We start from the raw sequence: 17,650 nt of genomic DNA, 5'->3' as shown, positions 1-17,650 counted from the left end.
GACTTGATATACCGCCTTTCTGAGGTTTTTGCAACTACATTCAAAGTGGTTTACATATACAGTGAAACCTCGGTTTTCGTTGACGTCGGATTTCGTCGTTTTTGGTTATCGTTGATTTTTTTTGCGAAATTTTTGTCTCGGTTTTCGTCGGTAAATGCCATGTTAAATGTTCATTTATTGCTAGTGATTTGAGGGCCTGCGCAGGAGGTGGGTGTCTTTTACATCATGTGCGTTAATTGCATTGGCTGGCTGTTGGTGTGGAAGGCGTGCCACTCCCCCCTTCCCCTTGTTCCTGTTTGCATTTGTTTAGCATTTTTGAAGGGCGGGAGCAGGAGGTGGGTGTGTTTAAGTGTGTGGGATCATTAGGGAGAGGCTGGTGGAGGAGGTATGTGTAGGAGATCTGTGAGGGCGGGACGGGATAGCGATTTGCGGATGTGGTGCATTGTAAGTAGTTGCTGGTTGGGGACGTGCACTGGGGGGTAGGCGGAGGTAAGCGGGGCAGGGGAATCCGGAGTCCTCTTGATCGGGGCGCTGATTTGCCCTTAGTAGCTTGTTGGCGCAGTTACAGCCTGTTATGATATCTGAAGCGTTGTGTGACGTGCCGCATCATCATTTATATAGTAGGATTAGTCTTTTTATTCATTTTAAAAAATTTAAAATAAATTGCCTCGGTTTTCATCATTTTCATCGATTATTTTCAGACGAATTATCGACGAAAACCGAGGTTTCACTGTATTCAGGTACTTATTTTGTACCAGGGGCAATGGAGGGTTAAGTGACTTGCCCAGAGTCACAAGGAGCTGCAGTGGGAATCAAACTCAGTTCCCCAGGATCAAAGTCCACTGCACTAAGCACTCGGCTACTCCTCCAACAAAAGTACAATATGAATCAATACAAAATAAAAGCTATAAGACCAAGTAATACAATCCAAAATAATATATTAACTGCATTATAGAGTAATCAGCTATTCAGCATCCTAGAAAAAAAAAACAGACTAGGTCTTGATCTCATGGAACACTAAACTTAGTTCACAGCAATCCTCCAATGGTACCGAGTTCCACAATGATGGTACAGAACCACAGAAAATGCATAGTTTCATCATTTTTTTTTTTTTTATTTTAATGCTGGGAAAGGTAAAATGTCTAGAAGCAGTTTTTTTTATTTTGCTATGAATACCATATTCTCAGTGGAACATGATGACAAAGCAAGTCGGATAAATACTCTGCAACAGAGAAATGGAAACACAGAAACAGCATAGACAAAACTGAATTCTATACTGCTGCATTTGTTGAGTGTTCTTATAGACCTCCAAATCGTACCAGGTAGATCCAACAAGAGAGACCACTGCCAGAGGCCAGGGCTCAAGTGGAGACATTGCAGCCCCAAGGCTGCTCCCAGCTGCCAGAACCAGAAAGGGAAGAGTGACTGAAAAGAGAGGAAGAGGCTGGTAGAAAGGATTAAGCTGCATGGAGGGGAAAGAAGCCAAAAGAAGATGAGCAGAGCAAAGTTCATCAAAAGTAGCAAAATAAAAACTAGCCAAAATGAAAAAAAAAACAAACAAAAAAAGATAAGATAAATGCAATGCCTCCCCATCCTCCCATCCCCCACTCCCACAAAGACAAATGTAATGGAAAATTTCCTAGCACCCAAGTTTTCTAAGCATTTTAACTGAATATTAGACAGCCACCTTCAAAACCTTTACTAACTAGTAATGTTTGTGTATAGATTGTCCAAACCAGTAATGTATTCAATATAAATAGATGTTATACAGTACAACAGTGTGTGTTAATGACTGGAAGACCATACATCTCAAACATCAAGACAAAAGTTAACATAAAATTTCCAAAATGGATTTAACACGAGAAGTTCCCGTGTCCATTAAAAATTCAGCAGTTCCACAGACATCAAAACCAAATTGATCGAGTGAGTCAGTTCAGCACATCGCACAAAAGGTAAATGTGTTTGCCAATGGAGAAAACTGAATGCATGTGAACTAATGCTGACGTTAAACACTAGCAAGGTTGCTGAATGACAGAAAATGACAGCAGAGAATGAGGAAGAATAAATGGATCCTAGTAAGTGAGAGAGACAGATAAAGTACCTGGAAAGCTGTAAATGTGCCAGTCCCTGGATTATACAGGCATCGCAGCGAAGGCATGCTGTCCGCCAGGCTGGAGCAGCCCAGCCACAGAGACCTGGGCATAGAGCACTGCAGAGAGAGGACAACTATGAGATGGGATAGTATGAGACAAGATGACATAGATTATAGAACATTTTAAGGCTAGCTCAACCGCAGAGAGATGGTTTCAGCTGGCTTTTTGGCCTACCTGTCCTTATATGGAAAAATATAGATGCTAATTTAAAAAAAAAAAAAAAAAAAAAAAAAAATATATATATATATATATATATATATATATATATATATATATATATATATATATATATAAATCTCACTTTCAAATCAGTAATATCCTAGCTTTAAAAAAAAAGGTACCAAGAGAATTAATCCATTTCAAACTGAATGCCATGATTTTCTTCCCCTATGCAATTTACAAGTCCCCATTAAACTTTTAGGGATCAAATTGATCCTCAAAAGGTATGTGGGCTTTCATATTATTGGGAATAATCACCGAGAACACGGCTTTGTACATAAAAACTACAATAACTTGGGGTTTTCTACAACAACTGTCATGAGTTCTTTACAACTAAACATGCAGCTATGGGAAGAATGGTCATACAATTTTTCTTCAATATTTATACACTATATGACAGCTTAATAAGCAGAAAACAGAAAGAACATATATTACTACCCCAAGTCAGATGAATAACGGAGACACAGGAAGGAAAAGTAACCTGTACAGAAATCAAGCTAGTGACAGAGCTCATATGTGAATCCAGTTCCATCTTTTAACAAATGGCTACTTCCAATAAATTAGGTGGATTCCCTAGTTTTCGAAATTTGGTACGTTTTTAAACCTAGGTTCACAATTATGATATTTAACAATTCCTCTGGAAAAAAAAAAAGCATTAACGTTGCCTCCTGATTGTTTCTTTGACATACTGTGCCAAGTTTGAATGCAACTTTAACACTGTTGTTCAGGGATAAAGGGCAAGCAGCCTATCTGCCTTACAACAATCAAAAAGGTCACTTTAGGGCGGTACTCTTTGCTTTACACCAATGTAAAATGTATGCTAATGTTAACATAACTGTTTTATAAAGCCTTTCCCCCTCACTTAAGTTTTGAAATGCTGATTCTGCAAAATGAGAAGAAAAAGAACATGAGAAAGAATTCAAGAGCCAGAAGAAGTGGGTGTGACGTGGCAGCTGTCTTTTTCTCTGCCACCATCTTGCTGCTACTCCGGGAAAACCACAGGAAATAAAACTGCACTAATTTCAGAAAAATATTTTAGGGACACATTTAATTTTCATGCAAAGGCAATAAATTATTTTTATTATTATTATTATTAACATTTGTATAGCGCTACTAGACGCACGCAGCGCTGAACACCTGACACAGAGAGACAATCCCTGCTCAATAGAGCTTGACTAAACTCTGAACCTGTGTACAATGGATATTTTTCTTTTAACAAATTATACTCCTAGTCTCTGCTTATTTTATACGTACAGTGGTGTGCAAAATATCTTTTTAAATACAGTACAGTCTCAATTATCTGACCTTCAATAATCCATGTTGGCATATTAGATAGAACCCTACCCCCCCCCCCCCCCCCCGGAGTCATCATCGCATTTATTACTATTAAAAATATTTGTTTTAGAACTTTTGAAAATCAGGAACTCTATGCCTTTGTTTATGCATTGTTTGAGGGGTTTATGCAGTGTTTTCCCTACTATCAGACTGTTCACTTATCAGACAATGAGTCGGTCTTGTTTACGTTGGATAAACAAGACTGTACTGCATTTGAAAATATATCTCTTTCTATTCTAAACAATAATGGCAATACAAAGTGATTCCTTGTTTAATATTGTTTATGTCAACTATACCTAATTTAGACCCATATATTTATCATATCAAAGAACTCCTAGTGTATACTACCGCGAAAAAGGGGTATTACATGCTGAAAGAACCAGTGAGGGTTGGTGACATTTGAGTGCTACAGTTTAAACCAAGTACTACGGTGCTGTCTACTAGGACATATAGGTAAGAAGCAAAGCCATAATCAAACCCTCATGTATAAAATATACATGACTAACCTTAACAGATAATAAAGAAGCACTAAAGTTAATCCTACAATTACATAGAATTACAAAGTCTCAACCCCAATAGACTAAGCCGCTTAGGTTACAGGTAGGGTATACATTTTTGAAAATAAATAAATCATACTGTAAAACATTTACTGAACTAACACTTAAGCTGTCCCAGTTTATGCTTCTGTTTCCATCTAAAACTACTATTAGTGTAATGGAAATCTGGGTTAATGTAAACTGATGTGGCCATCAATTTTCATGTATATACAGTGGTGGAAATAAGTATTTGATCCCTTGCTGATTTTGTAAGTTTGCCCACTGACAAAGACATGAGCAGCCCATAATTGAAGGGTAGGTTATTGGTAACAGTGAGAGATAGCACATCACAAATTAAATCCGGAAAATCACATTGTGGAAAGTATATGAATTTATTTGCATTCTGCAGAGGGAAATAAGTATTTAATCCCTCTGGCAAACAAGACCTAATACTTGGTGGCAAAACCCTTGTTGGCAAGCACAGCGGTCAGACGTCTTCTGTAGTTGATGATGAGGTTTGCACACATGTCAGGAGGAATTTTGGTCCACTCCTCTTTGCAGATCATCTCTAAATCATTAAGAGTTCTGGGCTGTCGCTTGGCAACTCGCAGCTTCAGCTCCCTCCATAAGTTTTCAATGGGATTAAGGTCTGGTGACTGGCTAGGCCACTCCATGACCCTAATGTGCTTCTTCCTGAGCCACTCCTTTGTTGCCTTGGCTGTATGGTTTGGGTCATTGTCGTGCTGGAAGACCCAGCCACGACCCATTTTTAAGGCCCTGGCGGAGGGAAGGAGGTTGTCACTCAGAATTGTACGGTACATGGCCCCATCCATTCTCCCATTGATGCGGTGAAGTAGTCCTGTGCCCTTAGCAGAGAAACACCCCCAAAACATAACATTTCCACCTCCATGCTTGACAGTGGGGACGGTGTTCTTTGGGTCATAGGCAGCATTTCTCTTCCTCCAAACACGGCGAGTTGAGTTCATGCCAAAGAGCTCAAGTTTTGTCTCATCTGACCACAGCACCTTCTCCCAATCACTCTCGGCATCATCCAGGTGTTCACTGGCAAACTTCAGACGGGCCGTCACATGTGCCTTCCGGAGCAGGGGGACCTTGCGGGCACTGCAGGATTGCAATCCGTTATGTCGTAATGTGTTACCAATGGTTTTCGTGGTGACAGTGGTCCCAGCTGCCTTGAGATCATTGACAAGTTCCCCCCTTGTAGTTGTAGGCTGATTTCTAACCTTCCTCATGATCAAGGATACCCCACGAGGTGAGATTTTGCGTGGAGCCCCAGATCTTTGTCGATTGACAGTCATTTTGTACTTCTTCCATTTTCTTACTATGGCACCAACAGTTGTCTCCTTCTCGCCCAGCGTCTTACTGATGGTTTTGTAGCCCATTCCAGCCTTGTGCAGGTGTATGATCTTGTCCCTGACATCCTTAGACAGCTCCTTGCTCTTGGCCATTTTGTAGAGGTTAGAGTCTGACTGATTCACTGAGTCTGTGGACAGGTGTCTTTCATATAGGTGACCATTGCCGACAGCTGTCTGTCATGCAGGTAACGAGTTGATTTGGAGCATCTACCTGGTCTGTAGGGGCCAGATCTCTTACTGGTTGGTGGGGGATCAAATACTTATTTCCCTCTGCAGAATGCAAATAAATTCATATACTTTCCACAATGTGATTTTACGGATTTAATTTGTGATGTGCTATCTCTCACTGTTACCAATAACCTACCCTTCAATTATGGGCTGCTCATGTCTTTGTCAGTGGGCAAACTTACAAAATCAGCAAGGGATCAAATACTTATTTCCACCACTGTACATGTGATAAGGCCACCAAGCTTTCATACACACTATGGAAAAAAAACTGATGGCAAACATGAAAAGCTGATTTTCTCATCAGTTTTCATCAGTAGATGGCGGAACAGGAAACTTTTTCTGAGAACTACCAATATGATAACCATCAACAAAAAGTGTTCCATTAGCATAATAATTTTAATTAAAGATTTTTTTAAGTACATTGAAATATTATATACAAGAAATAAACTTAATTTTAAAACTATCAACACTTCAAATTTAGGGGCCCTTTTACTAAAGCTTGGCATGCAGTAACAATAGCATGCGCTAAAATCCAGGTAGTCCGTAGGTATAAAATTGAATGCCCAGCATTTAGCACATAATAAGTTTTAGTAAAAAAGGTCCCTTAGTTATGGAGTAGCACAGCTCTTATAAACGTCCAAACTTACTGTATTCGCTCTACAGGGTTTGGGTTTGTAAGAGGGATCAGACTGCCAGTTCTGCGGTTTTGAAGGCTGTGTATTTGGATTTCTAAAACACCCTTCCAATGATGTCCAAGGTAGATAGTAGCAAAAATGAATTTAGTACCACAATGATACTTATTATTTATCTGCTATAGAACTATACACTAATGAGCGACATCAGTGCGAGATAAAATGATGAAAGCTGTTGCTAAGAATAAAATTATTTGGCATATTTACAAACATGGAAGGGCACACATAGATTTAAGAAAGGCAGATCATTGACTTAATAAAGAAAGAAAATGCATACCAGGCTGCCTTAAAAAAAAAAAAAAAAAAATATTCTATTTGCATGTATTTTCATATAAATTAATACTGGGTCTACTCTGGTCAGTTAATCGCTGTTTGAGTGTTGTTTAGGTCAGCAGTGTTCCATTCTTTCTACAGTCTACAAAAAAAAAAATCCTAAAGCTGGATCACAAACCAGCATATTTTTTTAACCAAAACTGATACAGGAAAAAAAAAACATACTTAATTTCCTGATGTAATAAAATTGAACATAAAAAAAACCCAAAAGATTTGCCATACTGGGTCAGATCAAAGGTCCATTGAGCTCAGCACTCCCTCTCCGACACAAGCATCTGGCATGATACCAAACAGTACATCCAATCCTTCTTGCTCACTTAACAGGGCCCTTCTCAGGTTTACATGACTAGTAATGGCTAGATATGGACTTCTCCTCCAGGAACTCATCTAAACTTTTTTTTTAACACAACTATGTTAACTACTTTGATCACATCCTCTGGCAATGAATACCACAGCTTAAATATGGACCAAGTGAAAAAAACTTTTTTTGTTGTTTTAAATGTACTACCTGCAAGTTTCATGGCATGCCCTCTCATCTTAGTACTATTTGAAAGAGTAAACAACCATTCCCTATTTACCTGTTCTACCCCCACTCATGATTTTATATGCCTCCATCATGTTTCCCTTTCTCAGCCATCTTCTCCAGAACAGTGTTACCTTTTCTGCATAGGGAAGCCATCTCATTCCCTGTATCATTTGGGTTGTACTTCAGATTTAAAAAAGGTAGAAACCTAGGATCACAACTAAAAATGGTATTATAATCAAAATATAAAAAGGTTTAGTGGGGTTGTCCGAAAAAATGATGGAAGGGAGACCAGGTAACCAAAGGCGCCTTTTACTAGATTACAGCAATAAAATTCAGACCAACAAGTTTAGAAGGACTCGACACAGGCCGTGTTTTGGCTAAACTGCCTGCATCAGGACTCCATGAATATATCTACATTAAAAACAAATACATATAACAAAATATAGCTGCACATACTACAAAAATAATCATAGCAAGGAAAAATGACTGATGGTAAAAAGACAAAAAATAAAACAAAAAGATAAGGTTAAGCATTCAGGTAGTTATAAAACACGTGTAATGCTTTGATAGCTCTGACCTGTGTATCAAGAATAGCAGTATAGCAAGCATGACCAATAAACATAATGCTAAAACTTATTTTTTTATTTTTTAGGTTTTGTCTTTTTACCATTATTTTACGTTGCCAGAGTTAAGATTTTGGGCCCTGTTTACAAAGACGTGCTAGCATTTTTAGCATGCGCCTAAAATTAGCGCGCAACACCCTTATATTACTATGGATGTCTTTAGCATTTAGCACACGCTAATGTTTAGCGCACACTAAAAACACTAGCGCGCCCTTAGCACTGCCTAGTAAACAGGGCCCTTTGTTTTCCTGTCAGTGTAATTGTAATTTGGGAGATCAGTTGAGCCAGAATGATGTGTGATCTGAGAGATGCTTTTTAACAATGATAGAACAAGGCCACAAAAAATGTGTCCTCTGCTCAGCATGTGCAGTAATAATAGAAGGTTCCACCTATGTCGATGCAATGATCAGCCAAGAGTTGTGAACTGAGAAGTTTAACGACATGTGAGTCAGTGGAAATGATCTAATTCAATGCCCTTGTGGCTTGATTTATATTGGACAGCCTTAAAATGAGGTTAATACAACATCAGTCTTGTCTGCGTTTAAGTAAGGTGGAAGCACCTCTAGTTGCATACTGTAAACAACAGCTGCATAAATTTAGTTCTTTAAGCTGAATTGTACTTCAACTACAGCGCTCAGACCACAGAGGAGATTTTGGGAAACATCTTAGACAATGAGGGGCTTAATCGACAGGGACGCCCAAGTTTTGCTGAGGATGTCCTCGCAAAACGTCCCGATGGAGGGGCGAGGAAACCCATATTATCAAAACAAGATGGACGTCCATCTTTCGTTTCGATAATACGGTTGGGGACACCCAAGTCTTGAAATTTAGGTCGTCCTTAGAGATGGTCATTCCTAGTCTTGGTTGTTTCTGATTTTCGGCGATAATGGAAACCAAGGACGCCCATCTCAGAAATGACCAAATGCAAGCCCTTTGGTCGTGGGAGGAGCCAGCATTCGAAGTGCACTGGTCCCCCTGACATGCCAGGACACCAACCGGGCACCCTAGGGGGCACTGCAGTGGACTTCAGAAAGTGCTCCCAGGTACATAGCTCCCTTACCTTGTGTGCTGAGCCCCCCCCCCCCAAAACCCACTCCCCACAACTGTACACCACTACCATAGCCCTTACGGGTGAAGAGGGGCACCTAGATGTGGGTACAGTAGGTTTGTGGTGGGATTTCGAGGGCTCACATTTACCACCACAAGTGTAACAGGTGGGGAGGGGGGGGGCTGTATCCGCCTGCCTGAAGTGCATTGCACCCACTAAAACTGCTCCAGAGACCTGCATACCGCTGTCATGGACCCGAGTATGACATTTGAGGCTGACATAAAGGCTGGCACAAAATATTTTTAAAGATTTTTTTTGAGGGTGGGAGGGGGGTTAGTGATCACTGGGGGAGTAAGGAAAGGTCATCCCCGATTTTCTCCGGTGGTCATCTGGTCAGTTCGGGCACCTTTTTGTGCCTTGGTCGTAAGAAAAATAGGACCAGGTAAAGCTGTCCAAGTGCTCATCAGGGACGCCTTTTTTTTCAACTATGGGTCAAGGACGTCCATGTGTTAGGCACGCCCAAGTCCTGCCTTCGCTATGCCTCCGAAACGCCCCTGTGAAATTTGGTCGTCCCTGCGACGGAAAGCAGTTGGGGACACCCAGAAATGGCTTACGATTATATCGATTTGGGTGACCCTGTGAGAAGGACGCCCATCTTCCGATTTGTGTCGAAAGATGGGCGGCGTCCTCTTTCGAAAATGAGCCTGAATGTGAACAGAAGTGGATTTATCAATATGAGCAGTGGCCAAATGGTTGCAGCAGACTTTGATCCCAGCATACTGGGGTTCGAGTCCCACTGCAGCTCCTTGTGACCCTTGGCAAGTCACTTAACCCTCCACTGCCTCAGGTACAAAAACCAAGATTGTGAGCCCTCTAGGGACAGAGACAGTACCTGCTTATAATTAGATTGTAACCACACTGAACCTGAACTCTGCTTGTGATAATGCGAGATACAAATGTCATAGTAAATAAATAAATATGGACTGTTTCCAATCTCTCTGCTAATTGTTTATTATGAGAGAATAGCTTTATGGGACTTTTTAAATAAGAGTTGGCATCTTTGATTCTCATTCGCCATTTTGGAGTCTGCTGTGGGATTCTCATTTGCCATTTTGGAGTCTGCCGTGATCATGGAGCAGGAGTAATTCCCCTGAAGCAACAAAGGCAAAACAGGGATTCCAACAGGTATGAGTTGAAAAGCTATGCCTATTTATCTATTTATTAGGATTTATTTACCGCCATTTTGAAGGAATTCACTCAAGGCAGTGTACGGTAAGAATAGATCAAACATGAGCAGGAGGCAATTAGAGCAGTAAAAATATTTGAACAACAATACAAAGTATGGCATGGTATACTACTTGCAATGAAAACACAATTTTTAAAAAATTTTTTTTAATTTTTGTTACATTTGTACCCCGCACTTTCCCACTCATGGCAGGCTCAACGTGGCTTACATGGGGCAATGGAGGGTTAAGTGACTTGCCCAGAGTCACAAGGAGCTGCCTGTGCCTGAAGTGGGAATTGAACTCAGTTCCTCAGTTCCCCAGGACCAAAGCCCACCACCCTAACCACTAGGCCACTCCTCCAATATGTACTAGAACATTATAATTTGTAGTGAAGGGTAAGGCAAAGTTGTAACATATAGTACAAATAAGTACCTAAGTACTTATTTGTACTATATAGTACTTATTTGTAACATATAGTACAAATAAGTACCTAAGTACCTAAGCCGCATTGAGCCTCCCATGAGTGGGAAAGCGCGGGGTACAAATTAAAAAATAAAATAGATGAGTACACAAGTTGGAAGAATTAGAAAGTAAGGTGATTGATTTTAAGAAAGTTGCATGTGAGGTCAGAGAGATGGTTAAATATTATCTCAGCTAGGGTAGGAGTGGATAAACATGTCCCGCTGAAGAATGTGCAGCCCGAGTCAATCCGTGTGTGTGTGAGTGAGACTAACAAGTTAGTTACTTCTTCCGTTAAAGGCTTGGTTGAAGAGCCAAGCTTTCACCTGCTTGCTGAAGTAGAGGTAGTCTTGTGTTAAGCGGAGCCTTTCAGGCAATGCATTCCAGAGTGTGGGGGCTACTCCAGAGAAGGCTCGCTTTCGGGTATCACATCGTGTAATGTCTTTTGGAGAGGGTGTAGTTAGTGAAAGTCCTTGGGAGGACCTTAGTGTCCTTTGCGGTGTGTGGAGAATCATCCTATTCTTCAGATACTCGGGGCCATTTCCTTTCAGGGCCTTGAAGGTCAGACATAGAGTTTTAAATTTAGCCCTGTATTGTACTGGTAGCCAATGAAGTTTTTGCAAAAATGGTGTGATGTGGTCACGTCGCTTGCAACCTTCTATGAGTCTTGCTGCTGCATTCTGAATCAACTGGAGCTGGTGCAGGCCCTTTGTAGTCAGACTATTGTATAGTGCATTGCAGTAATCCAGTCTTGATGTTACCATGGCATGCACAACTGGGATAAGATTTACCTTCTCGATGTAAGGAGAGAGGCAGTGTAGCTGTCGTAAATAGTAGAAGCAGCTCTTGAAGGTTGCTTGGATTTGGGGAATCAGAGTAAGTGTTGAATCTAACTGTATTCCAAGGTTCCTGACTTGTGATTTGAGGGGGAGTTCATACTTCCCAAAAGGGATTTTGATGTCAGGTATGTACCCCCTTGTTTTAGGGACCCAGAGAAGCTCAGTTTTACTTGGGTTCAGGCAAAGTTTGTTGTGTTTAGCCCATTCTTGAATTGATGTTAGACAAGTGATCAGTTTATTCAAGGCTGTAGGTAAGTCAGGTTCAATGGGTATGAGTAGCTAACCATCATCCGCATAGATGTAGAACTGAGTGTCCATTGACCAAATCAGCTCAGCTAGTAGCTTGAGGTAGATATTGAACAGAATAGATGATAGTATTGATCCTTGTGGTACCCCGCAGGTCAGTGTCCATGGTGGTGATGAGTTGCTGCCAATCATTATGGATTGTTACCTGTCTGATAGATAGGATATGAACCAAGCAAGTGCTGTTCCATTGATACCTGTTTCTGTCAGTTGTGCTAGCAAGATATCATGATCCACAGTGTCAAAAGTTGCTGAGAAATCTAGCAGTACTAACATCGAGGCAAATCACTTGTCTCGGTTTCTGTGAAGATCATCTAGCAGGGATACGAGGACCGTTTCTGTTCCATAACCAGGTCTGAATCCAGATTGACATGGATCTAGCCAGTTATTCTTTTCTAGCCATTCATTGAGTTGAACACAGACTGTTTGTTCTATGAGTTTCCCTAGAAACGAGATGTTGGATACTGGCCTGTAACTTTCAAGTTTGTCCTGGTCAAGGTTGGATTTTGGAGCGCCGATGATGTGTGCTTGAAGTAGAGAATTAGCAAAAGTAGATTGTTGAATAGTTTATTGTTTCTTGTTCCTATTTGCCGTCAAAGCAGCTTCCACTCTCTTTGATTTTTTTGATGATTTAGTTACTCACAAGTGGAGGTTTTTTCTGACCCGGGATGGTTTTGATTTGCTCTAGCTTTGTAAATATTTTGTTTACAGCATGGACCTGAACGCTGAGGTCTTTTTTTCCCTCACTTTTTACAAGTGTATCGCAGCCCTTGATTGTAGTCTTGGATCGATTAGAGTGATGCTGCTTGGCATATCTATAGAAATTATTTAAGCAATTTTCAAATGAAACGACAGGAAAAAAACATGAAATCTCATGAAGAGTCCACCCTCCTTCTGAAAGGGCATACTTTTGGAAAAAGTGCACACTAATAGCATTGCTTCCATAACAAAAAAAAATGCCAAAAAACCGTGAGCAAAACCAACATTGCTGCAACAATATGGGAAACACAACAAGAAAATTTGAGCTGCATACCTGTTGTAACTATAACCCTGTGCAGGTTACCCCAAGGTGCTCAATTTCTATCCTGAAGCTGTTATGATCCTATGCATTTTTCTCATGCTTTTGTACAATTACATTACAGATTTAATCTCCACCATATGCTCCAAAACAGCATTCCAGGCATCTTTCAACAAAAAAAAATGTGTCTTGTCTTTCTCTCTCCCACCTTGGAGCTTTACACTATGACCGCTAGTTCTACAACTTCTTTTTCATGAAAAAAAAAACCAGAAGAAATATATTAATGGTGCACAAGAGAAAAACCTTTCAGGTATTTAAATATCGAAATGTTTGTTTCTCTAGAGCGCCTTTCAGGCTGTGGCTCTTGATTGTTGGATGCTGCCCTCCCAAGGGTACTGTGGATGTGTTCAGATTTCATGAATTTTAGGAGAAATTTAAAAAGTCATGTTACTTCATTGCTTGGTATTTTAAACGTACATCATCATGCTCTAGATAAATTGACAAAACATCTGTTTATATCCTTGTTTCCTCTTACACAGCTTTTAATGCACAGCCACACCATTTTGGGTTGTCTTTCTCTGAACTGTTTCTAGCCTTTCTATCCTTTCTGAAATACAGCCTCCACAATTGAACACAATATTCTAGATAAGGCCTCACCAATGACCTATATATAGACAAATCAGTCCCCCCCCCCCCCCCCCTCTCTGATTATGCCTCCCATTCTCCTGGCTTGGGCCATTGTCTTATCTCACTATTTTACCACCTCGATATCAGTAGGCACTTTCACCCTACAGTCTCTCTCCTGCTCAGTACATAAGAAATGGGTGCAGTTCCTCAGATTTCTCAACTCCAAATGTATGAGTGCAATCTATTGCACCGAACCTTAACGTCCTTTCAGGTCAAATACTTCAGATGACAGGAATCTAGTGTCTCAAAAGAAGCTTTCATCAGCTGGGTGAGGATAACAATGAGGTCCCATGACACAGGTGGAGATTTGATAGGGAGCTTTGTCAACAGCAAACCTCTCATGAAGCGAACAACTAGAGGCTATGCAGAGATAGGCTTACCTTCCACACGCTGATGGTAAGCACTAACTGCATTGAGGTGAACCCTTACAGAGATGGTCTTGAGACCAGACTCAGAAAGGTGTAGAACGTATTCAAGCAGGGTCTGTGTAGGGCAAGATATAGTATCTAGGGTCTTGCCCTCATACCACACATTAAACCTCCTCCATTTGAAATAGTAACACCACTTAGTGGAATCTTTCCTGGAAACCAGAAAGACCCTGGAGACACCCTCAGGAAGAAGCAAGGAAGCAAATTCTAAGCTCTCAATATTCAGGCTTTAAGGGTCAGGGACTGGAGGTTGGGATGTAGAAGAGATCCTTTGTTCTGCGTGATGAGAGTCGGAAAAACACTCCAATCTCCAAAGTTCTTCAGAGAACAACTCCAAAAGAAGAGGGAACCAGATTTGCCTTGGCCAATAAGGGGTGATTAGATTCATGGTTCCACGGCCTTGCTCAAGTCTCAACGAAGTCTTCCCCACGAGAGGGATGGGAGGATATGCATACAGAAGACTGTTCCCCCAATGGAGGAGGAAGGTATCCAACGCTAGTCTATCATGTGCCCCGACCCTGGAATAATACTGAAGGACTTTGTGGTTGACTAGAGTGGCAAAGAGATCCATCGAGGGGGTGATCTACTTGTGCGGTTGCATGACCCAGCTCAGACTGTCAGCCAAGGTGTTGGATTCGCTCACCAGGTATGTGGCTTGAGAGCTATCCTGTTCTGAACTGCCTCCTGACATAGAGAGTATGATCTGCTCCCCCCTGCTTGTTGGTGTATTACATTGCAACCTGACTGTACTCATTCAAACGGACAATTTGGTTGAACAACTGATCTCTGAAAGCCTGTAGAGCATTCCAGATTGCTCATAGCTCCAGAAGGTTGATCTGAAGATCTGTTTCCTGAGCTGACCAAGCACCCTGGGTGTGAAGCCCATCCAGATGAGCTCCCCATCCAAGACAGGATGCATCCATCGTCAGCACCTCCTGGGGCTGAGCAATTTGAAATAGAAGTTCCACAGTCAAATTGGATCAAATTGTCCACCAAAGGAGGGACTGAACCAACTCTGGTGTTACTCAGATGATATCCTCTAGGTTCCCGGAGGCCCAACACCACTCAGAGCCAGGGTCCTCATATGCAGACATGTCTAGGGACTGACATTCACCGTGAAGGCCAAGTGGCCTATAAATCTCAACATCTGCTACGTTGTGACCTGCTGGCTGGCCTGAACCCTCATGGTGAGTATAACCAGAGTGCCTGCCCCCGGCACAGAGAAAGGCTCGCACCTGCTGAGTGTCTAGAAGGGCTCCAATGAACTCCAATTGCTGAACTGGGAATAGATGGGCCTTAAGGTAGTTTAAAATGAACCCTAGTAGCTCCAGCACCTGAATAGTCCACTGCATGAACTCCTGAGCACCGTCCTTCGATGTGCTCTTCACCAACCAATAGTTCAGGTAGGGAAACACATGGACTCCCAGTCTGTGTAGCAACGCTGCAAAGCGAAGCTATGACTATTACTAGACATTTGGTGAAAACCCTGGGAACTGATGAAGGGCAACAGCAACATGCAGTACTGGAAGTGATGTGTTCCCATCTGAAATACCTCCTGTGGCCTGGAAGTATCAGGATGTGAGTGTAGGCACCCTTTAAGTCCAGAGAGCATAGTCAATCTTGAGCCTGAATCACAGAGAGAAGAGTGCCTAGAGAATCCATCCTGAACATTTCTTTGACCAGGAATTTGTTTGGGGCCCTTAGGTCTAGGATGGGGCACGTCCCCCCATTTTCTTTGGTACAAGGAAGTACCTGGAATAGAATCCCTGCCCTTCCTCCTCTTGTGGAATGGGCTCAACCACATGGGCCTTTATAAGAGCAGAGAATTCCTCTGCAAGTACTTCCTTGTGCTGAGAGCTGAAAGAACATGCTCTTGGAGAGCAATATGGTGGTCTTTGATGCCAATGCATAGTGTAACCAAGATGGACAATTTGAAGAATCCACTGCTTGGAGGTTACAAGGGCTACCTTTCTTGGACTCCGAGAAGTACCTAGGGTCCTCATCAGAAGTCCATGAGCACTTCTCTTTGATGTTAGCAAAAAACTCCTTATAGGAGGGCTGAGAGTGAACCTGCCTCAAGAGACAGCAACCACGTCCATGTGTGGAAGGATGTTGAGGTTTAGGCTCCACTCTCGACTACGGCGAAGTTTCCTCCATCGACGTCAAGGGGGTGCCAGTATAGGTGGCTGTCGATACTGGATCTGCAAGTGGCATGGGAGTCGGACACCTCACCGCAGGCTGAGGGCCTTGCAGGACAACAAGGAGAGGCATGGCTGGTACAAGCACCCCAGATACCAATACACTCTGTTGAATAAGCCCCGCAAGGTGTCCATGGAGTATGGTCCGGATGCGCTTATCGAGGGCAGACATCAGGACGCCAATGTCTTTGAGCATCTCTGGACAGCCGGGTTCTTTTCTGCATATGCAGGCACAAAATACAGCTGGCAGGGGAATGTTATGGCCCCAGACACTGAAGACACCAAGAATGGGTGTCTTTACCAGAGATGGTCCGATTGCACTGAGCACAGCGACTGAAGCCACTAGGAACCTTTGATGACATGGAAAGAAGAACAGCTGTGGCAAAACAAATGACTGTTTGGTGACTGAAAATATCTAGGGGAAAAACTCCCAACTGAAGCTTAGGCCTAAGAGGGCCTAAAGAGCACAAAGAAAAAGAAGAACCTAACTAAAAACAATAAAGGGAGGCAGCAAAAACAAAACAAAACAAAAAAAACCTGAAGTGAAAAAGAACAAGAAGCAAGATAAAAATCCTGCAGGGAAGGCACAAAAATCACTCAAAAGGTTTGCTCATGCACCAGATGCTGTGAGGAGCCGCAGACAGAGTGTTCTCTCCTCACAGCAGATGAGATTACTGGTCCCACGCTCTTACGGAGGGCGTCCACTAACCCAAATGAGACAAACTGCTAAAACTAATGACTCCTTATACTTGTTATCCTATTCCCTCCCCCAGAAATATTAAGGCAGGAATCTGGTATCATGTTAAATAGAGAGGTGTGGTAGCCGTGTTAGTCCACTTTTAAAGGTTAATCAATAGAAATCAAACAAAATAAAACATGGAAAAGAAAATAAGATGATACCTTTTTTATTTGGACATAACTTAATACATTTCTTGATTAGCTTTCGAAGGTTGCCCTTGTTCGTCAGATCGGAAATAAGCAAATGTTGGGAGATGACAGTATATATTAGCGAAACATCAAAGCATTTCAGTGACAGTCTATATGTATGGAGACAGGGGATGAGTGAAACATCAAAGCATTTCAGTGACAGTCTAACAGGATGGGAGTGGGTAGGTGAGAGTCAGGGAGACAGGAGAGCACTACAATTTACAAAGCAATACAATTTTATGCTTTGTAATGGGCTAGAAAACCCAGATCTTTGTAAAGTCCTGTCTGGCAGTGGCGTAGCCAGACTGCCAATTTTGGTTGGGCCTGAACCTAAAGTGGGTGGGCACAAAATTTTCTCTCTAACCCCCTTCCCCAGCAAAATTTAGTCACACTAATCAGATGCATTTGTCACATAGGGGTAAAGTGCTGCTTTTCAGTGCATCAGGTTTCAGAAAATTTATTTAAAAGCCTAACACCCTTTTCAATGAGCTTTCAG

At 41.8% G+C, this 17,650-nt stretch overlaps 1 protein-coding gene across 2 annotated transcripts in view; it reads right to left on the bottom strand.

Annotated features, from left to right (window-relative positions):
* BTRC (beta-transducin repeat containing E3 ubiquitin protein ligase) overlaps positions 1-17,650 on the bottom strand; it is a 417,532-nt gene that overhangs the window by 338,087 nt on the left and 61,795 nt on the right. The window contains exon 2 of one of the 2 annotated variants that reach the window (XM_030202848.1): positions 2,102-2,209. The exons of the other annotated variant lie outside the window; for it this stretch is intronic. Within the exon in view, the coding sequence (XP_030058708.1) occupies positions 2,102-2,209 (108 nt within the window). The remainder of the gene's footprint in view (positions 1-2,101; positions 2,210-17,650) is intronic. 2 annotated transcript variants of the gene reach the window in all.

This window comes from Microcaecilia unicolor, chromosome 5 (genome assembly GCF_901765095.1).
Source record: "Microcaecilia unicolor chromosome 5, aMicUni1.1, whole genome shotgun sequence".
In the NCBI taxonomy this organism is placed as follows: domain Eukaryota; kingdom Metazoa; phylum Chordata; class Amphibia; order Gymnophiona; family Siphonopidae; genus Microcaecilia; species Microcaecilia unicolor.
This window is presented reverse-complemented; position numbering and strand designations above follow the sequence as displayed.